The sequence below is a fragment of the Acinonyx jubatus genome, chromosome F2, assembly GCF_027475565.1.
Source record: "Acinonyx jubatus isolate Ajub_Pintada_27869175 chromosome F2, VMU_Ajub_asm_v1.0, whole genome shotgun sequence".
Taxonomy (NCBI): Eukaryota; Metazoa; Chordata; class Mammalia; order Carnivora; family Felidae; genus Acinonyx; species Acinonyx jubatus.
Window position 1 is genome coordinate 38,918,493 of NC_069394.1, and position 23,299 is coordinate 38,941,791.

The 23,299-nt window shown below is 43.0% G+C and overlaps 1 protein-coding gene across 1 annotated transcript in view; it reads right to left on the minus strand.

Annotated features, from left to right (window-relative positions):
* Positions 1 to 10,595, minus strand: part of LAPTM4B (lysosomal protein transmembrane 4 beta) — a 76,689-nt gene extending 66,094 nt beyond the window's left edge. Inside the window, exon 1 of the mRNA XM_027064164.2 lies at positions 10,267 to 10,595. Coding sequence (XP_026919965.2) covers positions 10,267 to 10,365 — 99 coding nt within the window. The 5' untranslated portion in view covers positions 10,366 to 10,595. The remainder of the gene's footprint in view (positions 1 to 10,266) is intronic.
* Between the last annotated feature and the right edge of the window lie 12,704 nt (positions 10,596 to 23,299).

Consider the following 23,299-nt stretch of genomic DNA (forward strand, 5'->3'; position numbering starts at 1 on the left):
TAGGAAATACTGGCCTTAACACATTAGACTAGATGGACTAACAGATATACACAGAACATTCCATCCAAAAGCAACAGAATACAAATTCTTCTCAAATGCACATGGAACATTTTCCAGGACAGATCATACATCAGGCCACAAAATAAGTCTTAACAAATTTAAAAGGATTAAAGTCATATCAGGAATCTTTTCTGACCATCGAAGTATGAAACTAGAAATTGATTATATGAAAAAACCTGGAAAATTCACAAACACGTGGAGATCAAACAACATGCTACTGACCAACTAAATAGTCAAAGAGGAAATTAAAAAAAAATTTTTTTATCTTAAAATGAACACAAATGGAACTATAACACCAAAATTTGTGAGATGCAGCAAAAGCCTTCTAAGGGGAAAGTTCACAGTGATAAATGCCTACATCAAGAAAGAAGTCTCAAATAACCTAACTTTACACCTCAAAGAACTAGAATAGGAACAAAGCCCAAAGTTAGTAAAAAGAAGAAAATAATATAGGGCAGAAATAAATAGACACTAAAAAGACAACAAAAATGATCAATGAAACAGATCTGGTTCTTTGAAAAGATAAACAAAAGTGACAAGACTTTAGCTAGACTCGCGGGGGCCGGGGCGGGGGGGGGGGGGGGGGTACTCCAAATCAGAAATGAAAGAAGAAATGTTAAAACTGATGCCACATAAATACAAAGGATCACAGGAGGCTGCTATGAACAATTATTTGCCAACAAATTGGACAACTTACCAAAAAATGAATAAATTCTTAGAAACCTACAACCTACCAAGACTAAATCATGAAGAAACAGAAAATCTGAACAGGCCGATCGCTAGTGAGGAGATTGAATCCTTAACCAAGAACCTCCCAACAAAGAAAAGGCCACGATCAGATGGTTTCACTGATAAATTCTATCCAACATTCAAGGAATTAATACCAATCCTTCTTAAACTCTTCCAAAAAATAGAAGAGCAAGAACTCCTACAAACTCATTTTATGAGGCCAGCAGTGCCCTGATACCAAAGCCAGACAAGTATACCATGAGAAAAGCAAATTACAGACCAATATTCCTGATGAACATAGATGCAAAAATCCTCGAGAAAATGTTAGCAAACCAAATTCAACAATATATTAAAAAGAATCATACAGCATAATGAAGTGAGATTTTTTTATCCCAGGGATGTTAAGGAGGGTTCAACATCCACAAATCAATGTGCTACTTTATATTAAAAAATGAAGGATAAAAAATCATATGATCGTCTCAATATATGAAGCAAAAGTAATTGACAAAATTCAACATCCACTGATGATAAAAACTCTCAACAGAATGGTTATAGAAGGAATATACCTCAACATAAAAAAGGCCACATATGACAAGCCCACAGCTAACATACTCAACAGTGGAAAACTAAAGCACTGATCAGGAACAAAGCAAGGATATCTCATTCTCACCACTTTTATTTAAGACAGTATTGGAAGGCCTAGCCACAACAATTAGGCAGGAAAAATAAATAAAAAGCAAGTAAAACTGTCACTATTTGCAGATGACATATATAAAAAACCCTAAAGACTCCATCAAAAAACTGTTAGAATAAAGGAATTCAGTGAAGTTGGAGAATATAAAATCAATACTCAAAAATATGTTGCATTTTGGGTGGTTCATACCTGGGTGGTTCAGTCAGCGGGGCGTCTGACTTCAGCTCAGGTCATGATCTCCTTGCTCATGAGTTTGAGCCCCGCATCAGGCTCTCTGCTATCAGCACAGCTGCTTCAGTTCCTGTCTCCCTCTCTCTCTGCCCCTCCCCCAGCTCATACTTTCTCTGTCTCAAAAATAAATAAAAACATAAAAAAATTTTAAAAAATATGTCTCATTTTTATTCACCAATCATGAGCCATCAGAGATAGAAATAAAAAACAATCCTATTTATAACTGCACCGAAAGGAATATAAAAACTAGGAATAAGTTTAACCAAGGCGATAAAAGACCGGTATATTTAAAATTATTAAGGGACATTTAGGTGGCTCAGTCAGTTAAGTGTCCAACTTTGGCTCAGGTCATGATCTCACGGTTCGTGGGTTTGAGCCCCATACTGGGCTCTGTGCTGAGAGGTCAGAGCCTGGAGCCTGCATCTGATTCTGTGTCTCCCTCTCTCTCTCTGTCCCTCCCCTGCTTATGATCTCTCTCTCTGCCTGTCAAAAATAAATAAACGTTAAAAAAATAATAAAAAAACTGAAAGAAAATAAATAAATAAATAAAATTATTAAGACATTAATGAAAGAAATTGAAGACATAAATAAATGGAAAGATATTCTGCACTCATGGATTGGAAGAATCAATACTGTAAAAATGTCCACACTACCCAAAGCAAGCTATAGATTCAATGCAATCTCTATCAAAATTCCAAATGTCATTTTTCAAAGAAATAGAACAAATAATCCTAAAATTTGTATGGATCTACAAAAAAAACCTCAATATTCAGAGCAATCTTGAATAAGAAGACCAAAGCTGAAGGCATGATACTCCCTGATTTCAAACTGTATTATACAGCTACAGTAATTAAAACAATATGGTATTGGCATAAAAACAGACACATATATCAATGGAACATAACAGAAACCCATGTATACATGGTTAATTAATTTACAACAAAGGAGCCAACAATACAGAGTAAGGAACAAAGTTTCTTCAATGAATGGTGTTCAGAAAACTGAAGAGCTAAGTGCAAAAGAATGAAACTCGACCACAATCTTATACCACACACAAAAATTAACTCAAAATGGAGTAATGAATTGAATGTAAACCGTAAAACTCCTAGAGAAAAACACAGGCAGTAAACTCCTTCACAAGGTCTTAGTGATGATTTTTTAATCTGACACCAAAGAGAACAACAAAAAGTGGGACTACATCATACTAAATAGCTTCTGCACAGTAAAGAAAAACCTCAACAAAATGAAAAGGCAACGTACTGAATAGGAGAAAATATTTGCAAATCATATATATGATAAGGGACTAATAGCCAACATACATAAAGAACTCTTACAAGTTAATGGCAAAAATCAATCCAATTTAAAACTGGGAAGATCTGAATAGACATTTTTCCAAAGAACACATATAGATAGTCAGCAGGTACATGAAAAGTTGCTCAACATCACTTGTCATCAGGGAAATGCAAGCCAAAACCACAATGAGATGCCATCTCACACCTGTTAGAATGGCTATTATCAAAAAGAAAAGAAATAACAAGTATTGATGAGCATATAGGGAAAAGGGAACACTTGTACATTGGTGGTGGGAATGTACTATGGAAAGCAGCCTGGAGGTTCCTCAAAAAGTTAAAAATAGAACTACCATATGATCTAACAATTCCACTTCTGAGTATTTATCTTAAAAAAAAAAACAAAAACACTAACTTGAAAAGATATCTGCACTCCCATGTTCACTGCTGCATTATTTACAATAGCCAAGCTATGGAAACAACCGAAGTGTCCATCAACAGATGAATGGATAAAGAAATGGCATGATATATATATTGAGGCTACACACACACACACACCCACACACACACCCACACCCACACACATATATTGAAGCATGAATGGACCTCAAGGGCATCATCCTAAGTGAAAGAAGTCAGATTGAGAAAGACAACAGCACAGGATCTCTCTTACAGGTAGAATCTAAAGAACAAACAAAAACAAGCTCAGAGAACAAGTGGTGGTTGCCAGAGGCAGGGGGTAGGAGGTTAGAGAAATGGGTAAGGGGTGTCAAGGATAAAAAGAAAAAAATAAATACAGTGCATTACAGAGCAAAAAAAAAAAGAGTCTTACACGGGGTGGGTGGCTGCTTTCATTCTAACACCCTTGTTCGTAATTCTTTAATGCCTCCCCACTGCCTACAGAATAAAATCCAAACTCTGTAACCTAGTATTTCAGTTTTTTACACTCTAGTATAGTAGGGAAAACACTAGGCAATGAGGATTATATAAGTACTGGGTATCAGCCCAAATTTTGCCCCAGACTTATAGACTAAGTCATAGCATCTGACACCTAAAAAGAAACTATCAATCTTAAATGAGCATATCACCACCTATCCTATCTGAACCCCAGGGCTGTTTCATGATCTAAATAAGAGTAAATGTGAAAGCCCACTAAAAACTATCTATCATTCTACAAACACAAGCTGTCGATTTTACTACCCAGTATTACCAACCAGACAAAAAAAAAATCAATATTTATCACACCAGAATTTCTTAGGCTACAAAAAGAACCCATCAGGCTTGAGTCCACAAGCATCCTGGGACTTTCAAAGTGAACTGGCTGGTCATTTGAAAGGTCAGGTCGTAAAGCTAATGAAATCAGTTTCTCTGACCTCTTTAATCCTTTATAATCTGATATATGGCCAACTACCCCATGAATGGGGTACAAAGAGGCATTCAGTATGTATTTGCTGAATGACTAAGTTCCTAAAATACACTTGGATGATGATGAAAAGGATGACACACACAAAGGGTTACTCATCCCAGGTGTCAGTTCAGATGCTTCCAACTACCAGTAAAAACACTCTAAGAAAATCACATGGTAAAACAATGAAAGAAATTACAAACGAAAAAGCATTGTTTAAGTATGTCAAGAGGAATGCAGGTTCTGATGGTAAAACATATTCCATATGAAATGGGGGCTGTAGCCTAAGGAGGGGAGCACGTGTTGTTACTGTCCTCTTTCTCCCAGTAGCAGTCTCGGTTTCTCTGGGAAATTACTCATCCCTCTGCTCTCAAACGGGAGAGGGTTTTGAGCAAAGTTAATCCTACTCCTGGCTCACATCCCTCTAATCAATAGTTCAAGAGCAGGAGAATATCCCAGAACTACATTTATCCGGATGTTCTAGTCACAAAAACCTGGTCTGCTTGGTTTAGGGGTGGACAGGTAACTTACATTTATCAAATCTGAATGAATCTCAGGATTTAGGGCTTAAGCAATGGCTTGCAAAGGAGGGTAACCAGAAAAGGAAGGGGTGGGAAACAGGGGAAAGACGTGGCAGAAACCACTGTGCTGTTTAAGCCAACTGAAGTTGGCTTGCAACACACAGGTCATGAAATTCACAGACTTCCCTAGAATAGAGGACCAAAGTTCTTAGAAGTAGGCTAACAAGTTCATATTTATGTTTGAGAAAAATACTTCAGGGAACTGCATCTATAACAGACTGAAAAAAAATGGACTGTTGATGGCAAGGCTAGAAGCAAGGAGACCAGTTATTAGGCTGTTATAATAGCCAGGTGATTGCTTACGAGAGCCTAAATGAGGAAAATGTTAGAAAGAAGAGAGACCAGAATAAGGAGGTAATCACAAAATCAATAGGACATGGCAACAGAATAAAGGAAGAAATTAAGGAAGGTGGCAGGAGAAAGGCATCTAGCCGAGGAGTCTAAATGGACGGTGAGAGACAGACTAGAGTATGGGCGAACGTGGGGAGGCAGTTAATGGATTCAGGTTTAGAACAGGAAGTTTTGATGAACAAAGAATGGAAACCCCAGAAGACTACATAGCAATCAGCCTGCTTCAAGTACTCCTTTTAAATTACGAACCCTCTGGAAACCAGGACAAGTCAGCCTTCATGCTCTGTGAAGATGGATAATCATCTTATTTGTCTCTCTGAAAATGTCTGTAGTTATTAAAGGTTATGTAAAAATTCAGCTTCTTTTCAGGGCAAGAGGTTAAACTGCCTTTCAAAAGAAACAAATACAAACCTCTACCTCACACTGTAACACAAAAATTAATTAGAGGTGGATCACAGATGTAAATATAATAGCTAAGCCACAAAGTGTTGGAAGAACATAGAAGAGAGTATCTTTACAATTTGGGAGCAGGCAAAGATTTCTTAGAATACACACAGTACTAACCATAAAAGAATAAACTGACAAATTGAACTTAAAATTTAAAACTTCTATTCACCAAAATATACCACTAAGAAAATGGGTAGATAGCCACACACTGGGAGAAAATAGTCACAAAATGCAGAATTCAAAATACAGAAAGCTATCTTACAAATCATTAAGGAAAAAAACAAAACCCTGGGGCACCTGGGTGGCTTAGTTGGTTAAACGTCCAACTCTTGGTTTCAGCTTGGGTCATGATCTCACGGTTGGTAGGTTGGAGCCCCACATCAGGAGCCTGCTTGGGATTCTCTCTCCCTTTCTCCGCTCCTCCCCTGCTCACGCTCCCTTGCTCTTGCTCTCTCACTCACAATAAATCGTCTTAAAAAAAAAAAAAAGACAAAACTCAAATAATGGGGTGCCTGGGTGGCTCAGTCGGTTGAGCGTCCGACGTTGGCTCAGGTCACGATCTTGCGGTTCGTGAGTTCGAGCCCCTCGTCGGGCTCTGTGCTAACAGCTCAGAGCCTGGAGTGTGCTTCACATTCTGTGTCTCCCCCCCACCCCCCCGCCCTCCACCCCACCCCTGCTTGTGCTGTCTCTGTCTTTCAAAAATGAATAAACATAAAAAAAATTTTTTTAATGGGCAATAAATAGCACTTCACAAAAGATGATATATGAGTGCCAAATAAACAAAGATAAACTGTTCCACATCATTAGTCACAAGGGAAATGCAAATTAAAGCTACCATAAGCTGCAACTACATACCCACCAAAATGGCTACAGTTAAAGACTGACCACCCTAAATGTTGACAAGGACATGGAACAACTGGAACTCCATACGTTGCTGGCAGAACCACTTTGGAAAACTGCTCAGCAGTTTCTTATAAAGTTAAATATATTTCTACTCCATAACCAGCAATTCCACTGCTAGGCATTTATTCTAGAGAAATAAAAACATACGTCTGCATTAAGTCTTGTGCAAGAATGTCCAGATCAGCTTTATCTATAATGGCCCCAACCTGGAAACAACCCAAATGTCCATCATCTGGCAAATGGATAAATAAATTGTGATTTATTCAGACAATAAAATAATACTCAGCAATACAAAGCAACAAACTACTGATATACTCCAATTAACATGAATGAATTTAAAAGATGCTGATGCTAAGTGAAAGAAACCAGATATGAAAGAATACATACAGTATAATTCCATTTACATGAATAGGTAAAACTCTAGGGTGGGGATGAGGCAGTGGGAGGGATTAACTGGGAAGAGGCACAAGGGAACTTTCTGGGGTTTTGGAAATGTTTTCTAGGTGTGTGGGTAACACAAGGTGTATGCATCTGTCAACTCAATGAACTGTACACTTCTGTGGATCTCACCCTATGTAAATTATGCCTTCATCAAAAGGAAAAAATAAAAAAATTATCTCTAATAGAAATACCTGAAATCAACATGCTTCATTACTGGACTGAAGGAAGTCTTTGTTATTCCAAGGCAAAAACAAAACACACACCAACTTTAAAAATTTGTTTAACGTTTATTTATTTTCGAGAGACAGACAGAGCGTGAGCAGGGGAGGGGCAGAGAGAAAGGGACACACGGAATCCGAAGCAGGCTCCAGGCTCTGAGCTGTCAGCACAGCATCAGACACGGAGCCTGAACCCACAGAACGGTGAGATCATGACTTGAGCCAAAGTCGTTCACTTACCTGATTGAGCCACACACAACTTTTAAACAGTAAAAACAGGGGCACCTACGTGGCTGGCCGGTTGAGCCGACGCACTTGATTTTGGCTCAGATCATGATCTCACCGTCTGTGGGCTGAGCCCAGTGACAGGCTGGCTCTGCCTCTGCGCTGAGAGTAGGGAGCCAGCTTGAGATTCTCTGTGTGCCTCTCTTTGCCCCTCCCCCAAGCACTCTCTCCCTCAAAAATAAATATAAAAAAATAAATAAAAGATAAAAACAAGTGGAAACAGGCAGACTAAAATATCACTCAGACCACAAACCAACCATGGAATTTTATGTAAATCACCTATGCTCTCTTGGCCTCTATTTTCTCATCTATAAAATGGGGGTAAGAAAATCTACCACACCAGGAATATGTAGACATCAAGATTATGCAAAGCATCTAGTATGTACCTGGCACACAAAGCCTTAGTAAGTGGTAGTGGTAGGAGAAGCAATTAGAAAATGCGTTAAAAAGACCCACTTTACCCATCTGGTGTAAGAGTTCCACTGAACTCTTATTTGAATATCTATGCACAGCCCTATCCTTTTTTCATGACAACTCTTTTCCCGTCTGATAACTGACCCTATTCCACCCAGATGACAGGTGGGGTGAGAAGGGTAGGGGAAGGAGCGCGAGATGCCTTGCTCTTCAGTGACCCTGTTCCCTCATCTTAAAAAAATGTTCATGTAAGTCAAAGTTATGGAAACCAAATTATATTTAAAGGTATAAAACTCACTATTAAAAAAAAAAAGGTCTAAAACTGTTTCATGAAATGCAAAAGACTTTTTATGAAGATTACCAGTACTATAAAGTCAGGTTTCTCATTTATTAGGTTTACCTAATGTAGCACTCTTACATCTGCTAGAAAGCTTTCTAATTATCGTTCAAAAGGCCATGCCGTTTCCAAATGCTAACACATGCACAGCGATAGCTACTTTCCACAAAGAGCATGTTCAAACAGTACACAAAGCATGCAGAGTACTGTCCTTTTATCACACCAGTACTGTCTAGTTGGATTACAGCCAACAACAGGGCTCAAGTAGATTTATCTTTCCTGCAGATCATGTAGTACATTTGCCTAATGCAGTGCCCTAGATTTTACAAATTACATTTACTGATGTACTTGCAAGTCTGCAGACTTGAACATTTTCAAGGAGGACACAAGACATTTATATAAAATAGTATGTCTTGATCATCAGTAAAAGCACTGTTTTGAGGCCACCTACTATCCTTTTGCTGGAATTTAAAATTTCTGTAAAGCATTTCTTGGCTTTTAGCAAAGTCAGGGTTGAGCCAAGACGCCGATGTTCTCTCTGCGTTCAACTGCACAAAAAGAATCCACACATACCAAAGATCTGTTCGAAAGCTTTTAAGGCCAAAAATGTCTATTGTGTGGCCTGTGATAGGCACTGACTAAAGGAAACTTGAAACTATAAATAGGACACAGAACACCATATGCCTGGGGGAAAATATTTTGCTTAAAATGGCACAACGACACAATTCGACATGATGTTCATATTATGTCAAAAAAAGTGAGTATGAACCAACAAAAAAACCCCTCTGACGATTAAGAATTTATTCTCACGAAAAAGTTCAGTATGCCATCTTAATACCATTTTTAAGGGATTTCTTCATGATGCAGTGGTATTCACTGCAAAGTGGCTCGGGTCTAACCCTCCAACATGATGTCACAAAACCCGAAATGCAATGGAATCCGATTCAGTGTTGGCGCAGTCCGGGGGTGCCAACAATCAACCTGGAGGAGGCATACAGGGCCAGAAAGACTCCATCAGGTTTCCTCAGTGCCCCCTGATAATCAGTGCTCCCCATACAAACAAGTTCTTAAAAGCTCCAACCTAAAAAATAAGTAAATAAAAATTAAAAAAAAAAAAAAAGATTTGCCTGCAGCGTCTAAGAAAGGTACAGGGATCACCTGTCAATGGGCAGGAAAGTAAGTGGGTGTAAAATGGCTACCCCGGGCACACTGAAACTGAAACGCAGTAAATCCTGGCAAATCCTTTCCTAGAGTAAGGGCTTCACACCAAACGTGTGGAGGGACGCATTCACGGAGCGTGCCAAGAACCCCCAACCATTCCTCCTCGGGACCGGAACGCGAGCTGAAGACCGGACAGCAACCCCGAGGCCGGGATGCGAGCTGGGAGAATGGGCAAGCCGGGGCTGCAACCGCGACCACAGGGGTGGCAGAACGCGCCCCGTCACCCCACGACCCAGTCGCGGCGCGACTAAACACAAAGCCCAACGGGTGGTGAGGAGAAAGAAAGGAATGGAAAACACGTGGTCCGCAGATCCGATCAGGGCTCTCCCGGCCACCAAGTGCACTTTTACCGGAAGCGGGGGAACCCGCCGCAGCCCGCACGGCCCCCGACTCTGGGCCGGGGCTGGACCCCCGCCACAGGTTGGCTGAGCCGGGGATCGCGGACAGGCTCGCGCACAGAATTAAGTTTCTAATAATACAACTTTAAGCGGATTAGCGCCGGTGTAGCCCAATGCCGAGGCCGCACTCGGGGGCGTGCAGAGTGCAGCGGGCGCATGGGCCGGGGTCCCGGGGTCCCGGCGTCCCGTGCCGGGGGTGGGGGCTCGCGGCGCCGGCGCCTCCGCCCCGGCAGGTGCGCCCCCCGCTCGTCGCCTCGCTCACCAGGTACCAGACGCCCAGCAGGATGGTGCCGGTGCGGACATGGCAGCACAGGCAGCAGCTGTTGGAGTAGAACCGCGTCCAGGGCGCGACCATCTTCATCGCTCGGGCCGCGGGCGCCGTGGCGCGAGCGCGCGCCCAAGTTTGCAGGAGCGTCGGCCGCGTTGCTCGGGGCCCGCCGGGGGGCTGCTGCCGGCTCCCCCGCCGCTGCCGCTGCCGCTGCCTGCCCGGCTCCCCCGCTTGCCCGTGGCCCGCGCTCCGCGCCTCTGCCGAGAGCTCCGAGCGGCTGCGGCGGCCGGACCCTGCGCTCCGAAGGCTGCGGGAGGAGGAGGAGCGGGAGGGGGCGGGGCGGGCCACGTGACTCGCGCTCGGGCTCGTGATGTCACCGCCGGCTCCAGCCAGCTGCGGGCGCCCCGGGCCGGGGGTAAATAAATCAATCATCCTGCGCCCTGGTCCGGTCCCGGAGTGGGCCCGCGGTGGAGTTCCGGGCCTCTCCTCTCTCCTGTGGTCATTTGTGTAACTCTGTCACGGGTTTGAGATTCTTTTACAGTCTAGCTGGTTGTGGTTTCTCCCCTTCCACTTCTATTTGGCAGATAATCTGTAGATGCAAATGCTATCACTGTTATCTTGCGAACTGGAAAGAGGGAAAACTGCAGGGTGTGATTCCGGTCAACTGCAGTACTTTGAACCGCTGCTGGAGTCGCCAGGAGCAATTTGTCTCCTCTTCCCAGCTCAATTACTGTGGTAGTAGTAACCTTTTCCCAGAAAATAGGATGTGTGTCAAGGACATCCTCGCTGTGCTTCGAGTAGCATTTTTAATCATGACTGCGGCTCTAAAGAAACAATCATAAAGCCAATTACTGCCACAAGGGCTCTGAAGGACACAACATAGAGCGTTAAGAGGTACTGAAAGAAAGGACTCCAGTTTGGAGTTATTTCTTCCCATCTGTTGTTTTTTCTCAAAGCGCCCTTGTCCTAGGTTAGCCTCTAATCACCGTCTAAGCCAAGCATAGCGCATGTCAAAGTTTCATTTCAGACTTGGAGCAAGAGAACAATTGGTTGGATTTAAATTTCTTAAGGACAGGTTATATAGGAAGGAAGGAAGGTGTTAGATGAGGCTGTTTAAGTGCAGGACTAGTTAGTTTTACAAGGCTGTAAAGCTGTTACATTCTTAGTGTGTAGCTTAAAACTGGATCCAGAGGGACCAGAGAGGCATCCCCAGAGATGTCAGGTGTGGGCCCTTAATTGGAAATTATAAGTAACATCATTGTGGGAGATAATCAGAAATAAGGAAGAAGAAAGATCAGCTTTTGTTTTGTTTTCTCACTAAGAAGTTCTGTTTTCTCTCACACAAGAGAGAATTTTCTCTCTGGGGTCTTCCATTTAATGTGTAATTATAAGGGCACCTGGGTGGCTCAGTCAGTTAAGCATCTGACTTTGGCTCAGGTCATGATCTTAAGGTTCCTGAGTCTAATCCCCTGGATGGGCTCTGTGCTGACAGCTTGGAGCCTGAAGCTTGCCTTGGATTCTGTGTCTCCCTCTGTCTTTTTCCATCCCCCATTTGCATTCCATCTGTCTTTCTCTCTCTCAAAAATAAATAAAGATTTAAAAAAATTTTTAATGTGTAATTATAGCCATAACCATTTTTAAATTTTATATTTATTTATTTAGTTATTTATTTACTTATTTATTTTACTTTAGAGAGAGAGCATGAGCAGGGGAGAGGAAGAGAGGGAGAGAGAGAATTCTAAGCAGGCTCCACACTCAGCATGGAGACTAACGCAGGGCTCTATCCCATGGAATCAAGAGTCAGACACTCAACCAACTGAACCACCGAGGTCCCACCAATTATACCCATAGCCTCTCTTAAACTTCTGTGGGACAAGCAGGAAGTGCACTGAACAGGAAAGGAAATCATGAATCAGGGTGGGGAGTGCTACTTTCCAAATTCAAACTGCCAGCATGTTCCTAGAGTTACCTCCAGCTTTGCCCTCCCCACCAGGATTTCAGATTCGTTAGGTAAATGATTCATTGACTAAAGGGAATTTCATATTTCACAGAGCTTGCTATTCAAGAGCTGAGTTTACAGACGGTTGCCAAAATGCTCTAGATAAGAAGAGAGACAGAGAGTTGAAAAAAACCTGGCTGGAGCAAGGAGATAAGGAGAGAAACAATACATCTGCAAGCAAAGTTTATGAAATAAAACTTGGAGTTATATTTATTTGGATGCAAGAGGATTGGGGGGATTGGCAAAAACAAACAAAACCAAAGAAAAAAAACCAGAGGCTTCCCACAGAACTTAGTCACAGCTGGGTTACATCCTCAAACAGCAGCATATGTAACTGGAATACGGATTGCAGGGGTACAGTTATGTAGACAGGTCACCTTGTTTTCATTCCCTAGGCACGTCAGCATCTGGGGTCACACTTGCTCTGTTTTCTGTAAGAGCAAAGGGTGACAGCCTGCGTGACCTTGGTCAGTCACTCACCCCTCCTCTCCCATTCTTCTGTCTCCACGGTACCTTCATCACTGAGACAGGGAAACTGAAAGGTCTCCATTTTAGAAAGGCTCTATGCCGGATATTTCTATGCTAGGCTCCATTTCCTCATACTCCATACTTTACCTTGCATCTGAGTGAATCAAAAAAGCTATGTTCCCACTCCACAGGGGGAAGCAAGAAAGTTAATCATTCTACGAGTTTCATCCTAGGCCCCCTAAACACCTGATAACATCTCAAAAGAACCGAATCCCAAACATATTCCAGGACATTAGCTTCCAACAAACCTCCATCAACAGCATTGGCATCAATCCCCCCACCTTCAGTGATTTATGGAATAACATCGTTCATTTGCCTGACACCTGCCTTTGATGGGACCAAACCCTGGGTCCCTGGAGGAACACGTACCCTGGACCCCTCTCCAATATAAACTCCTAACCCCAAGTGACGGGGAGGCCCACATCTCCTTTTCTGAGTCTCCCAGACACACCACCTGCTATACTCTATCACTTAACACTACTCAATAAACTCTGCTCTCACTTCCTTCTGGCTCACGTTTGATTTCCATCCTTGGTGATGCCAAGGACCCTTTGGAGTGGTCCTACAGGGACCCTCTGGGTCCTCAGACTGGGCCTGCCTACATCATGACCAAATTTTATATATTTATTTTTTAAGTTTATTTATTTATTTGGAGAGAGACAGAGACAGGGTGACTGGGATGGGAAGACAGAGAAGGAGAGAGAGAGAATCCCAAGCAGGCCTCGCACTGTCAGTGCAGAGCCTGATGCAGGGCTTCAACCCAGGAACAGTGAGATCATGGCCTGAGCAGAAACCAAGGGTTGAATGCTCAACTGACTGAGCCACCCCGACGCCCCCATCATTACCAAATTAAAACCTTACCATTAGGACTTGAGGCCTTGCAACTTCTGTCACCCAGGTCCCTTCCCTTGCCTTCTTGTACTTCCCATTTTTCTCTCCCTGTATCCTCCCCGGGCCCCCTTCTTCCAAGGGCGGGTATTTTCCAGTGAACTGACAGAAACTTTTTCTTTCCATCAGATAAAGCCACTCTTGTTCCTTTTTCAAATCTCTTTTTCTCTGGGACGAATTGTATTTCAGACTATCGGCTAGTGACCCAAAATGCCCAGGGTTAATTTGAGTGATGACTATTTGTAAGAAGTAAAGACACAAAGGCTGGAAGATGAGAACACTCTGCTCCTGATCCCAAAATTGACTGTGTAGTCTACAGCACAGGTCACCATGGCATTAGTCAGAACGTGTGCCCTGTGCCGAGTATCCCTACAGATTACAACAATGCAGTGGGAAAGCCTAGAGCCATCAATTACATTAAAATGGGGGAGTTAGCATTTCAATTGGGCCTTGTAGGGGTGAATAGAAAGTAGACCAGGAGCACAGATATAGGGGATGGAAGAAACACTTGATCTTGATCCAGGACTTGCATAGGGCCAGACACTCTTTGGGAGTAGGAAAGGTCTCCCCGGAGCTTCCTCTATGACCTGGGCTAGGGTCTGTCCCAGGAGAGACCTCAGGAACCCCCTCAAAGGCTGAGAAATTCAAAGAGCTGCTACCATGTAGCTCTCCTGAAAAGGAGAAAGGGAGGCAGCGCCTTCCCTGGAGGAGTTGGAAAAGGAATCCACGTGCCTATGACACAGGGTGCTCTTGAACGTCGTCTTCAACGATGTAAGTACTGCTCAGTCCTTGGTGGTTCAAAAGAAAACCTTATAGGTCTCCTCATGCACTCTCCAAATAAACCAGGGATCTGTTCATTCATGCAGTCATGAATCTGGTGAATGGAAACTTAGCAACTACCTCCTTGAGGCTGAGTGTGGCTTTCAGCTCAGAGAACATGAGACACTTTCTACCTAAAGGGAACTCACAACTTACAGAGGGAAATGGAGAAATAAACGGAAAATAACATGAAAGCAAGATAAATGCCACTATATGTTTAGCACAGGGTGCTAGGAGAGCCCCATATCTCAGTTTTGGGGCGATCAGGGAAGGGACATCTAGGTTCACACCTGTGAAGTAAGTTGGTGTTGGCCAGGAGAGAGACAGAGGGCAGCCCCAGACAGGATGGGAGCAGGATATGCAAAGGCCCAGCATCTGGCAAGCTCACAAGTTTAGAAACAGCAAGTACTATGATAGCTGGGAGTTTACATTTGAAAGGAAGGAGGTTGGAGTAGAGAAGATGGGGCTAAGGAAGTTTTAGAGCTGTCAGTATGGGGGGGGGGGGTGCTTTTCATACCATGCTGCACTGAGAGGCCTGGAGCAAATCTCCTAAGGAAAGTGGGGAGCTTCTGAACTACTGAGAGTTTCATAAATATTAAACCCATATGCCTCTAAGCTCAATTAATGTCACAAGGTACATACAAACAAGATAGGGAGGACTGGCCAAATTATTTTTGGGGTCCAGTGCAACACTGGGAATGGGGGGCCTCTTGTTTACAAATATTAAGCATCTCAAGATAGCGACATTAAACCACGCGTGGGCTGTTCTAAGCAGGGGACCCTGTGCTATTTGCCCGGGTCACACGCCCATGAAGCTGGCCCTGAAGATAGGCCCCGTGTCTCTCTCTCAGATTAAAAACAAGACTCAACAACAAGAAAAGTGAAAGCCATCAGATAACAACTGTTTCGTGGAAGCTGTGATAAACGCCAATTTTATAGGAGTGTGCGTAAGAAAATAAGTAGTATGTCGGATGATTCATCGAAGAGTCTGGATCTTGTCCCAGTCGGGGGTCAGGACTGTGAAGGTCAGAATGCAGAGCTGGCTCCAGGCCTGAACTGCAGCCAAGGTGGAAGTCAAAAAATAATGATTGATGTGCTCTCAGAGACCCACGTAATTAATCATATATTTATTAAAGCACACATTTGGGTCTGATTGGGTTCTGGTCTGGGGTTGTGAGAAGCAGGGCATAAGACACAATCCCTGCTTCTAAGAAACTCCTAAAATAGTGAGAGGGACAAAGATGGGCAGAGAGATTCATTAGAGGGAGATAGTGTGGCTAACGATAAAGCAACAGTATTCTGGTCCGCGGTGATACTAAGATGTTACTCTAGTTGTTTATCAGTGTGTAAAGATTTGGAATGCACTGGAATACATCGTATCAGTCAGAGTCCAGGCGGGGAAAACAGGGATCATTCTAGATACTTCACACAGAAGGAAGGTAATACAGGGAATTGGTTGCTGCAATAAAGTATTTTCTGAGTGCCAGTTTTGTAGCTACAGCTCAAAGCGATCAACTCCCCTTTGCGACAGTTTGCTGAGCCCCCACCCCAACTACTTCCCTCATCAGGCCCTAACACCCCTAGGTTACAACACACACTTACCCAAGGCCAGAGGCCCCAAATACCTAACCTCAGTGGCCCTTTCTTCCTCGGGTCTGCAGAATTATTCAAAAGACCCAATCCCCAGTGAGCCCTCAAAACCTGGCTAACCTCACTGTGCTTGCCATACATAAGCCATCTCTTGCCGTTCCAACTTGCTGTTACCCTGTTCCCGGCACAACCCCCCAGGCCTCCCCCACCCCCCGCCTGGCTGTCTTCTTTCATTTGGAGCCATAAGTAACAAAGAATTCTGCCTTTCGTCTATCCTCACGTGTTACTGTATTGTGTCCCACCATCAAAAGAAAACTTAAATTTTATGGCAGAGTTGCACACAGATGAGAAAACAGAGGAGAGACAAAGAGGCAGTCGAGACACCGGCAAGAGGAGAAAGGAAGCCATGGCCTCCTGCCTGGCCGGGCAGAGACAACAGAAAGGACCACCAGCAGAGGTGGCTGAGCGGGGCGTCAGGGCCACTGTTGGGAACACCTCCCAAAACAGACAGAAAGAGGAGGATGCTTTGGCCTCTCCCCTGCTCCTAACCTCCGGTCTTTCACCAGTACTTCCTGTTGGCCGAACTCCCAGACACCAGTTGATGAGGGGCCTGGGACACATACTTTCCCGTTTTCTAAAACCAGCAGGGGGCACACCCACGTTCTGAGCAGCATTATTCACAAAAGACCGACGTCAACACAGGTGTCCATCGGCAGAGGAACGGATAAGCAAACTGCGGCATATACATACGGTGGAATATTATTCAGCCTTAAAAGAGGAGGGAATCATGTCACATGCTACCACAGGCATAAACCTTAAAGACATTATGCTAAGTGAAATAAGCTAGTCACAGAGAGACAAATACCGCCTGATCCATTCATCTCAGGGATCTAGCATAGTCAAATTCAGAGAAAGTGGAATAGGGCTTGTCAGGGGCAGGGAAGGGGTAGGAAGGGAGGAGGAAATGGGAAGTTGTTGTTTCAATGGGTATAGAGTTTCAGATTTGCAAGATGAAAAAGTTCTGGACGCCTGTTTCACAGCAATGTGAATATACTTAACACTACTGAAATGGACACTGAAAAAATGGTTAAGATGGTACATTTTATGTTACATGCAGTTTTTTTTACCATAATAAAACTTCTATTATTTTTTTAATGTTTATATTTATTTTCGAGAGAAAGAGAGAGAGAGTGCAGGCAGAGGAGGGGCAGAGAGAGAGGGAGACACAGAATCTGAAGCAGGCTCCAGGCTCTGAGCCGTCAGCACAGAGCCCGATGCAGGGCTCAAACCATGAACTGTGAGATCATGACCTGAGCCAAAGTTGGAGGATTAACAGACTGAGCCACCCAGGTTCCCCAGGAGAAGATATTTGCAAACAATATATCTGATAAAGGGTTAGTATCCAAAATCTATAAAGAACCTATCAAATTCTACAGCCAAAAAACAAATAATCCATTGGAGAAATGGGCAGAAGACATGAACAGACACTTCTCCAAGGAAGACATCCAGGTGGCCAACAGAAAAGATGCTCAATATCACTCATCATCAGAGAAATACAAATCAAAAGCACAATGAGATACCATTTCACACCTGTCAGAATGACTAAAATTAACAACACAAGAAACACCAGGTATCGGTGAGGATGCAGAGAAAGGGGAACCCTCTTGCACTGTTGGTGGGAATGTAAACTGGAACGGTCACTCTGGAGAACAGTATGGAGGTTCCTCAAGAAACTGTAAACAGAACTCCCTATTATCCAGCAGTTGCATTATTAGGTACTTACCCAAAGGATACAAAAATACGTATTCAAAGGGGGACATGCACTCCAGTATTTATAGCAACATTATCAACAATACCCAAACTATGGAGAGAGCTCAAATGTCCATCAACTGATGAATGGATAAAGAAGTACACACACACACACACACACACACACACACACACACACACACGATGGAATATTACCCAGCCATCAAAAAGAATGAAATCTTGACCTTTGCAATGACATGGATGAAGCTAGAATGTATTATGCTAAGTGAAATAAGTCAATCAGAGAACGACAAATACCATATGATTTCACTCATATGTGGAATTTAAGAAACAAAACAGATGAACATATGGGAATGGTGGGAAGAGAAGAGGGAAACAAACCATAAGAGACTCTTAGTGATAGAGAACAAACTATGGGTTGATTGAGGGAGGTGAGTGAGAGACAGACTAGATGGGTGATGGGTACTAAGGAGGGCGCTTGTTGCGATGAGCACGTGAGAAAACAAAGCACACGTATAAAGCACTAAATAAAAGTGATGAATCACTGAATTCTACCCTGAAACCAATATTGCACTGTATGTTAAGTAAAATTTAAATTAAAAAAAAAGTGCCATCAGGGAGTGATGTCACCAAGATTACAACATAGTAATGATAAAATGCATACATGATGAAATGAAGTGAGGTGAATGAGGCATTGTGACGTGGCATTGGGCTACTATTGACCTTCTGAGTATAAGTCAGAAGCAGGATCCTCTGCTTCTCCACCGCAGTTGGCTGGGGGTAACTGAAATCATGGAAAATGAAACTGCCAATAGGCACAGGGAGGGCTACTATACAGGAAAGTTGTTAAGACAGTAAATCCTATGGGTTCTCAAGAAGAACATTTTTCCTTTTTATCTTTCTTCTTTTTGTTGTATCTATATGAGAAGATGGCTGTTAGCTGAACCTATTGGGGTAATCACTTTACAATATATGTAAACCACACCAACCCCCTGTACACCTTAAATTTATATAATGATGTATGTCAATTATTTTTCAATAACACTGGAAAAAAAATCGAATCGTGCTTAAAATGAAAACACTGTGGACTTTCTGTAAAAAAATGGGACTGCTAGTGGTACTTTTATGGGTGTTGGGAGGTTATTACAGAGCAAACAAAGCACATTAAATGCTTTGCACATAGAAAATGTAGTAAATGGCAGATTTAGGCAAAATTAACATTATGCAGCCCCTCCTAGTGTTTTACGTTTGTTAGGTAAGGCTTACAACAAACCTGGGAGCTACGTATTAAGCTTCCCATTTTTCCCAAGTTTCCCATTTTTCTCAGATGAGAAAACTGAGGCTCAAAGACTTTAAGTGTCTTGCTACGAGGCAGTGTGAGGGCTAGGATTTGGATCCGGGATAGTCTCACAGAACTTAAGTGCATGCTGTTCTCCATGCTGCCACTTAGATCCTATCCTCAGAGATTTAGAATCTGAGAAAACAAAACACACGTATAAAGCACTAAATAAAAACATCACCCAGTACAGATTGCCCCTATACAATGTGTTCCTGAAAATACATATACGGAACAAGATTGTCCAAAATTTGGTGATATTCTTTTTGTTCCTAGAGAGTTAAAAATATTTCTGTTTCTACCCCAACTTTTTAAAGAAGCTTTGGTGCCCTTGGTGGCTCAGGCGGTTAAGCATCTGACTTCAGCTCAGGTCATGATCTCACGGTTCATGAGTTCAAGCCTTGTATCGGGCTCTGTGCTGACAGATCAGAGCCTGGAGCCTGCTTTGGATTCTGTGTCTCCCTCTGTCTCTCTGACCCTCCCCTGCTCGCGCTCTGTCTCTCTCTCTCAAAAATAAACATTAAAAAATTTTTAATAAGATAAAATAAAAACAAGCTTCAATGATATTGCTCCAGCTTTTTACAAGTTTCTTAATTTGTTTCCTTCACAAACGAGGAGCGTCAATTAGCTGAGATGGTGTGAGAGACCTCTGATTGGGGTATTCACAGCTTCCAGCACACCCAAGGGGTCCTCTTGAGTGTTTTTAGTTTATGAGACCTAGGTTTCTTATGACTCATATCAGCACTTTAATTTTCCATTTTCCATCCACGGTTATAAATTAATAAGGGCTAAGATGCAATAAAATATTTAAATGCTCGTACAAAGAGTTCCTTAAGAGAGCAACACTACTGAAATTGGCAGCATCAGCAGGTGAGATCACAGGATGGGTTGTTTGTCAGCTGAGAGATGAAAGTCCAGAGTCCAAATCCAGCACAAGAAACGTTTCCTAAGAGAGTGTGGTAGATTGTGTCACTATCTATTCACCAAATCATCAGATTCCCTGTCCTTGGTACCCTTCCCACCAGGAAGATTAGACATCCCTGCCCTACTGAATTCAAGAGTCCCCATGTGACTTGATTTGTCCAACAACATGGTTAGAAGCCATGTGGGCAGAAGTTCTAAGAATCAGACGTGGGTTACCGGGCTTTTCCTCCTCTACCTGGAAACAGTAAGTGTGACAGGTAAGACTACGTCATCCGCAGTCCCAGAGTGGAGACAATGACATGGATCAGAGCCACAGCCAATCCATTTTGGGCAGAGAGTATGAGCAAGAAATGACTTGTGGGGTTGTTTGTTAGTGCAGGGTGACCTCACCCCTCCTGATGATACTGGGTATGGGTGTGCGTTCAGGTAAATGTGGGTTGTTGCACCAGCTGAGTGTTAATAAGGAGGGGATTGAGCGCCCCAAAGTGGCACCGATAGCAAAGGCACCAGAGAAGTTGGCTGAAATTTTTTCATGGGAGATTGAGGCAAACAGAAAGGCTTCACAGAGGAGCTGGAACCTAATGTGAACTATGAAGAACAAGGCCTTGGACAAGGGGTGCTACCTCTTCCCTATCCTATTTCAATGTCTGGCTATGCATTTCCAAATACCAGATAACTGAAAGGTCAACAAAAGGAAAGATAAGGATATAAGATGTTAAGCTTTTTTTTTTTTTTAATTTTTATTTATTTTTTGAGAGAGAGAGACACACACATATAGAGTGCAAGCAGGGGAGGGGCAGAGAAAGAGGGAGACACAGAACTGGAAACATGCTCCAGGCTCCACCCTGTCAGCACAGAGCCGGACACAGGGCTCAAACCCATGAACGGTGAGATCATGACCTGAGCCAAAGTCAGACGCTTAACCAACTGAGCCACCCAGTGCCTCTGTTAAGCTTTCATTCTTAGGAAAATGATTTGAGTAAAGTGAAAAATATTCACAAGAATATAACAAGCCCTTGCTATAACTGTCACTGAGATTTCATCACATCCTCAAATTTTGCCGACTTTGCTTCCTGTTTTTTTCTAAAGAAATAAAATATTACAGACACAATAAGTTCAGGCTTTCTGCATACCCCTCCCTGATTTTATTCCTCTCCTTTATTTTTTTTTTTCAACGTTTATTTATTTTTGGGACAGAGAGAGACAGAGCATGAACGGGGAGGGGCAGAGAGAGAGGGAGACACAGAATCGGAAATAGGCTCCAGGCTCTGAGCCATCAGCCCAGAGCCTGATGTGGGGCTCGAACTCACAGACCGCGAGATCATGACCTCACAGACCGCGAGATCATGACCTGGCTGAAGTCGGACGCTTAACCGACTGCGCCACCCAGGCGCCCCTATTCCTCTCCTTTAAAGAGTCCACATTTACACCTTAGTAAAGTAGTCATTGAAAAAAGGCTAGAAACCATCAAAATAAAAACCCCACTTTGAAAAAAATACATTTTTTGAAGGCAACATTGAAAAGCATACTTTTTTTTTAATGAAGTACAATTTATTATATCCAGGTGTAAACACCACACAATCATCAGTCAGAGGAAGGAAATGAGAAAAAGATAAGACAATTTTTAATGACCACATTATTGTTTTCCAGTTATTCTCACATAGAATTGGGAAACAGTATTATTCTAGGTCTTAAGGGTTTAACAGGATCGTAACATCTCAGAGTTGGAAAGCATTTGGAATCAACTTGAATTGGTGTCTTTATTTCACACTTGAGAAACCGAGGCCCAGAGAGACAAAGCAATTTGTCCAAGGTCACACAGGCAATTTGTGTCATAATAGAGCTTTGTCCCCACGCAGCATTACCTTCCAAAACTGGTAAGAGACTGAAAGGGGAAGGCCAGCTATCTGTCTGTGTGAAGTATGTGCAGCTGTAGGAAGTGCAAGGAAAAAAATCCCTAGGTGCTGAAGGTAATGGGTAAGGGTAAAGGGAGCAGGGCGCCTTTGTGGAAAAGACTGGTCTCCTTCCAGTGGAGCACGGGCACCTTAGCAAGTCAGGAAGTGCCCAGTGACTGTACCCCAAGACCATGGCCTGTAGTGGTTTTCTGAAGGCGAATGCTGCCTGTTGGGGTCCCCTGACAACAAGGAGCCTCCTTGGAAGCTCCCATGAACTGGCCTTAGGACTTGGTAAGACCTGGAGTGAAACGGAATTCTTGGGGCCTCAGGATCCTGAAGACTTCAGGCCGTGATGTCCCAGCCTCTCCTCCCTTTCTCTCTGACCAGATCATCCCTGGGCAGGGCTGTCGGTGTGTTTAAGTTTTGTTTTTATAGTCTGAGGGAGGTTTTCTGGCTTTTTTTTTCCCCCTAATTGATGTGTTTCTTTTTGCCGTGGTTTAAATAATACTCAGAAACAAAGCATGCATTTCAATGTTGTTTCCTTCCTGAAATGGGGGATTTAGATTAAGCAAATTCCCCGGGAAGTTTTCACAAGGGTATTTTAATTCAGTGAGTCAACCATTTTAGATTACACGGAGCAATCCCTCTTTCCCTGTGCCAAGTCCCTTGCTGCAGAGAGGATTGAACGCATTCCGGAGGAGTCGCGGAGAAAAGGCTGAGGGCGTTTTGTTTATGCAAATGTTTGGCAGCCTTTCCTTTTCTCCCCAAGGGGAAAAATTTGCATTTTGAAAAATGAACTGTGCTAATACCCCTGAGTCCATACTGAAGTAAATAAATGATTGAATAAATAAATAAGTGGGGAAGAAGAGATAAATCCCCTGGTGGAGGAAAATTCCAAATAATTTATGTAGCTACTTTGCCTGCAAGGAAAAGGAGCACCATTTCTCACTCCTTCGGTGTGGGCTGTGATAGTGACTTTCTTCCAAAGAGCACCATACGGAGAGTGGGGCAAAGGGTGACTTGGAGAAACCTGACAAACACGACCTTGGCCAGGTGATCAAGGTCAACAGCAGCAGTGATTAAGTCCTGTTGATGGCACGTACCCTTGATAGGGTGTGATGAGAACGGCACTTTATCTCTCTGATCTTCTTCCCCAAGACCCATTACCCGGGTCTCATCATGAGAAAAATATTAACAAATCCCACTTGAGGGACATTCTACATATCCGAGAAGTACTCAAAATTGCCAATGTCATCAAAAATGAGGAAAATGAGAAAC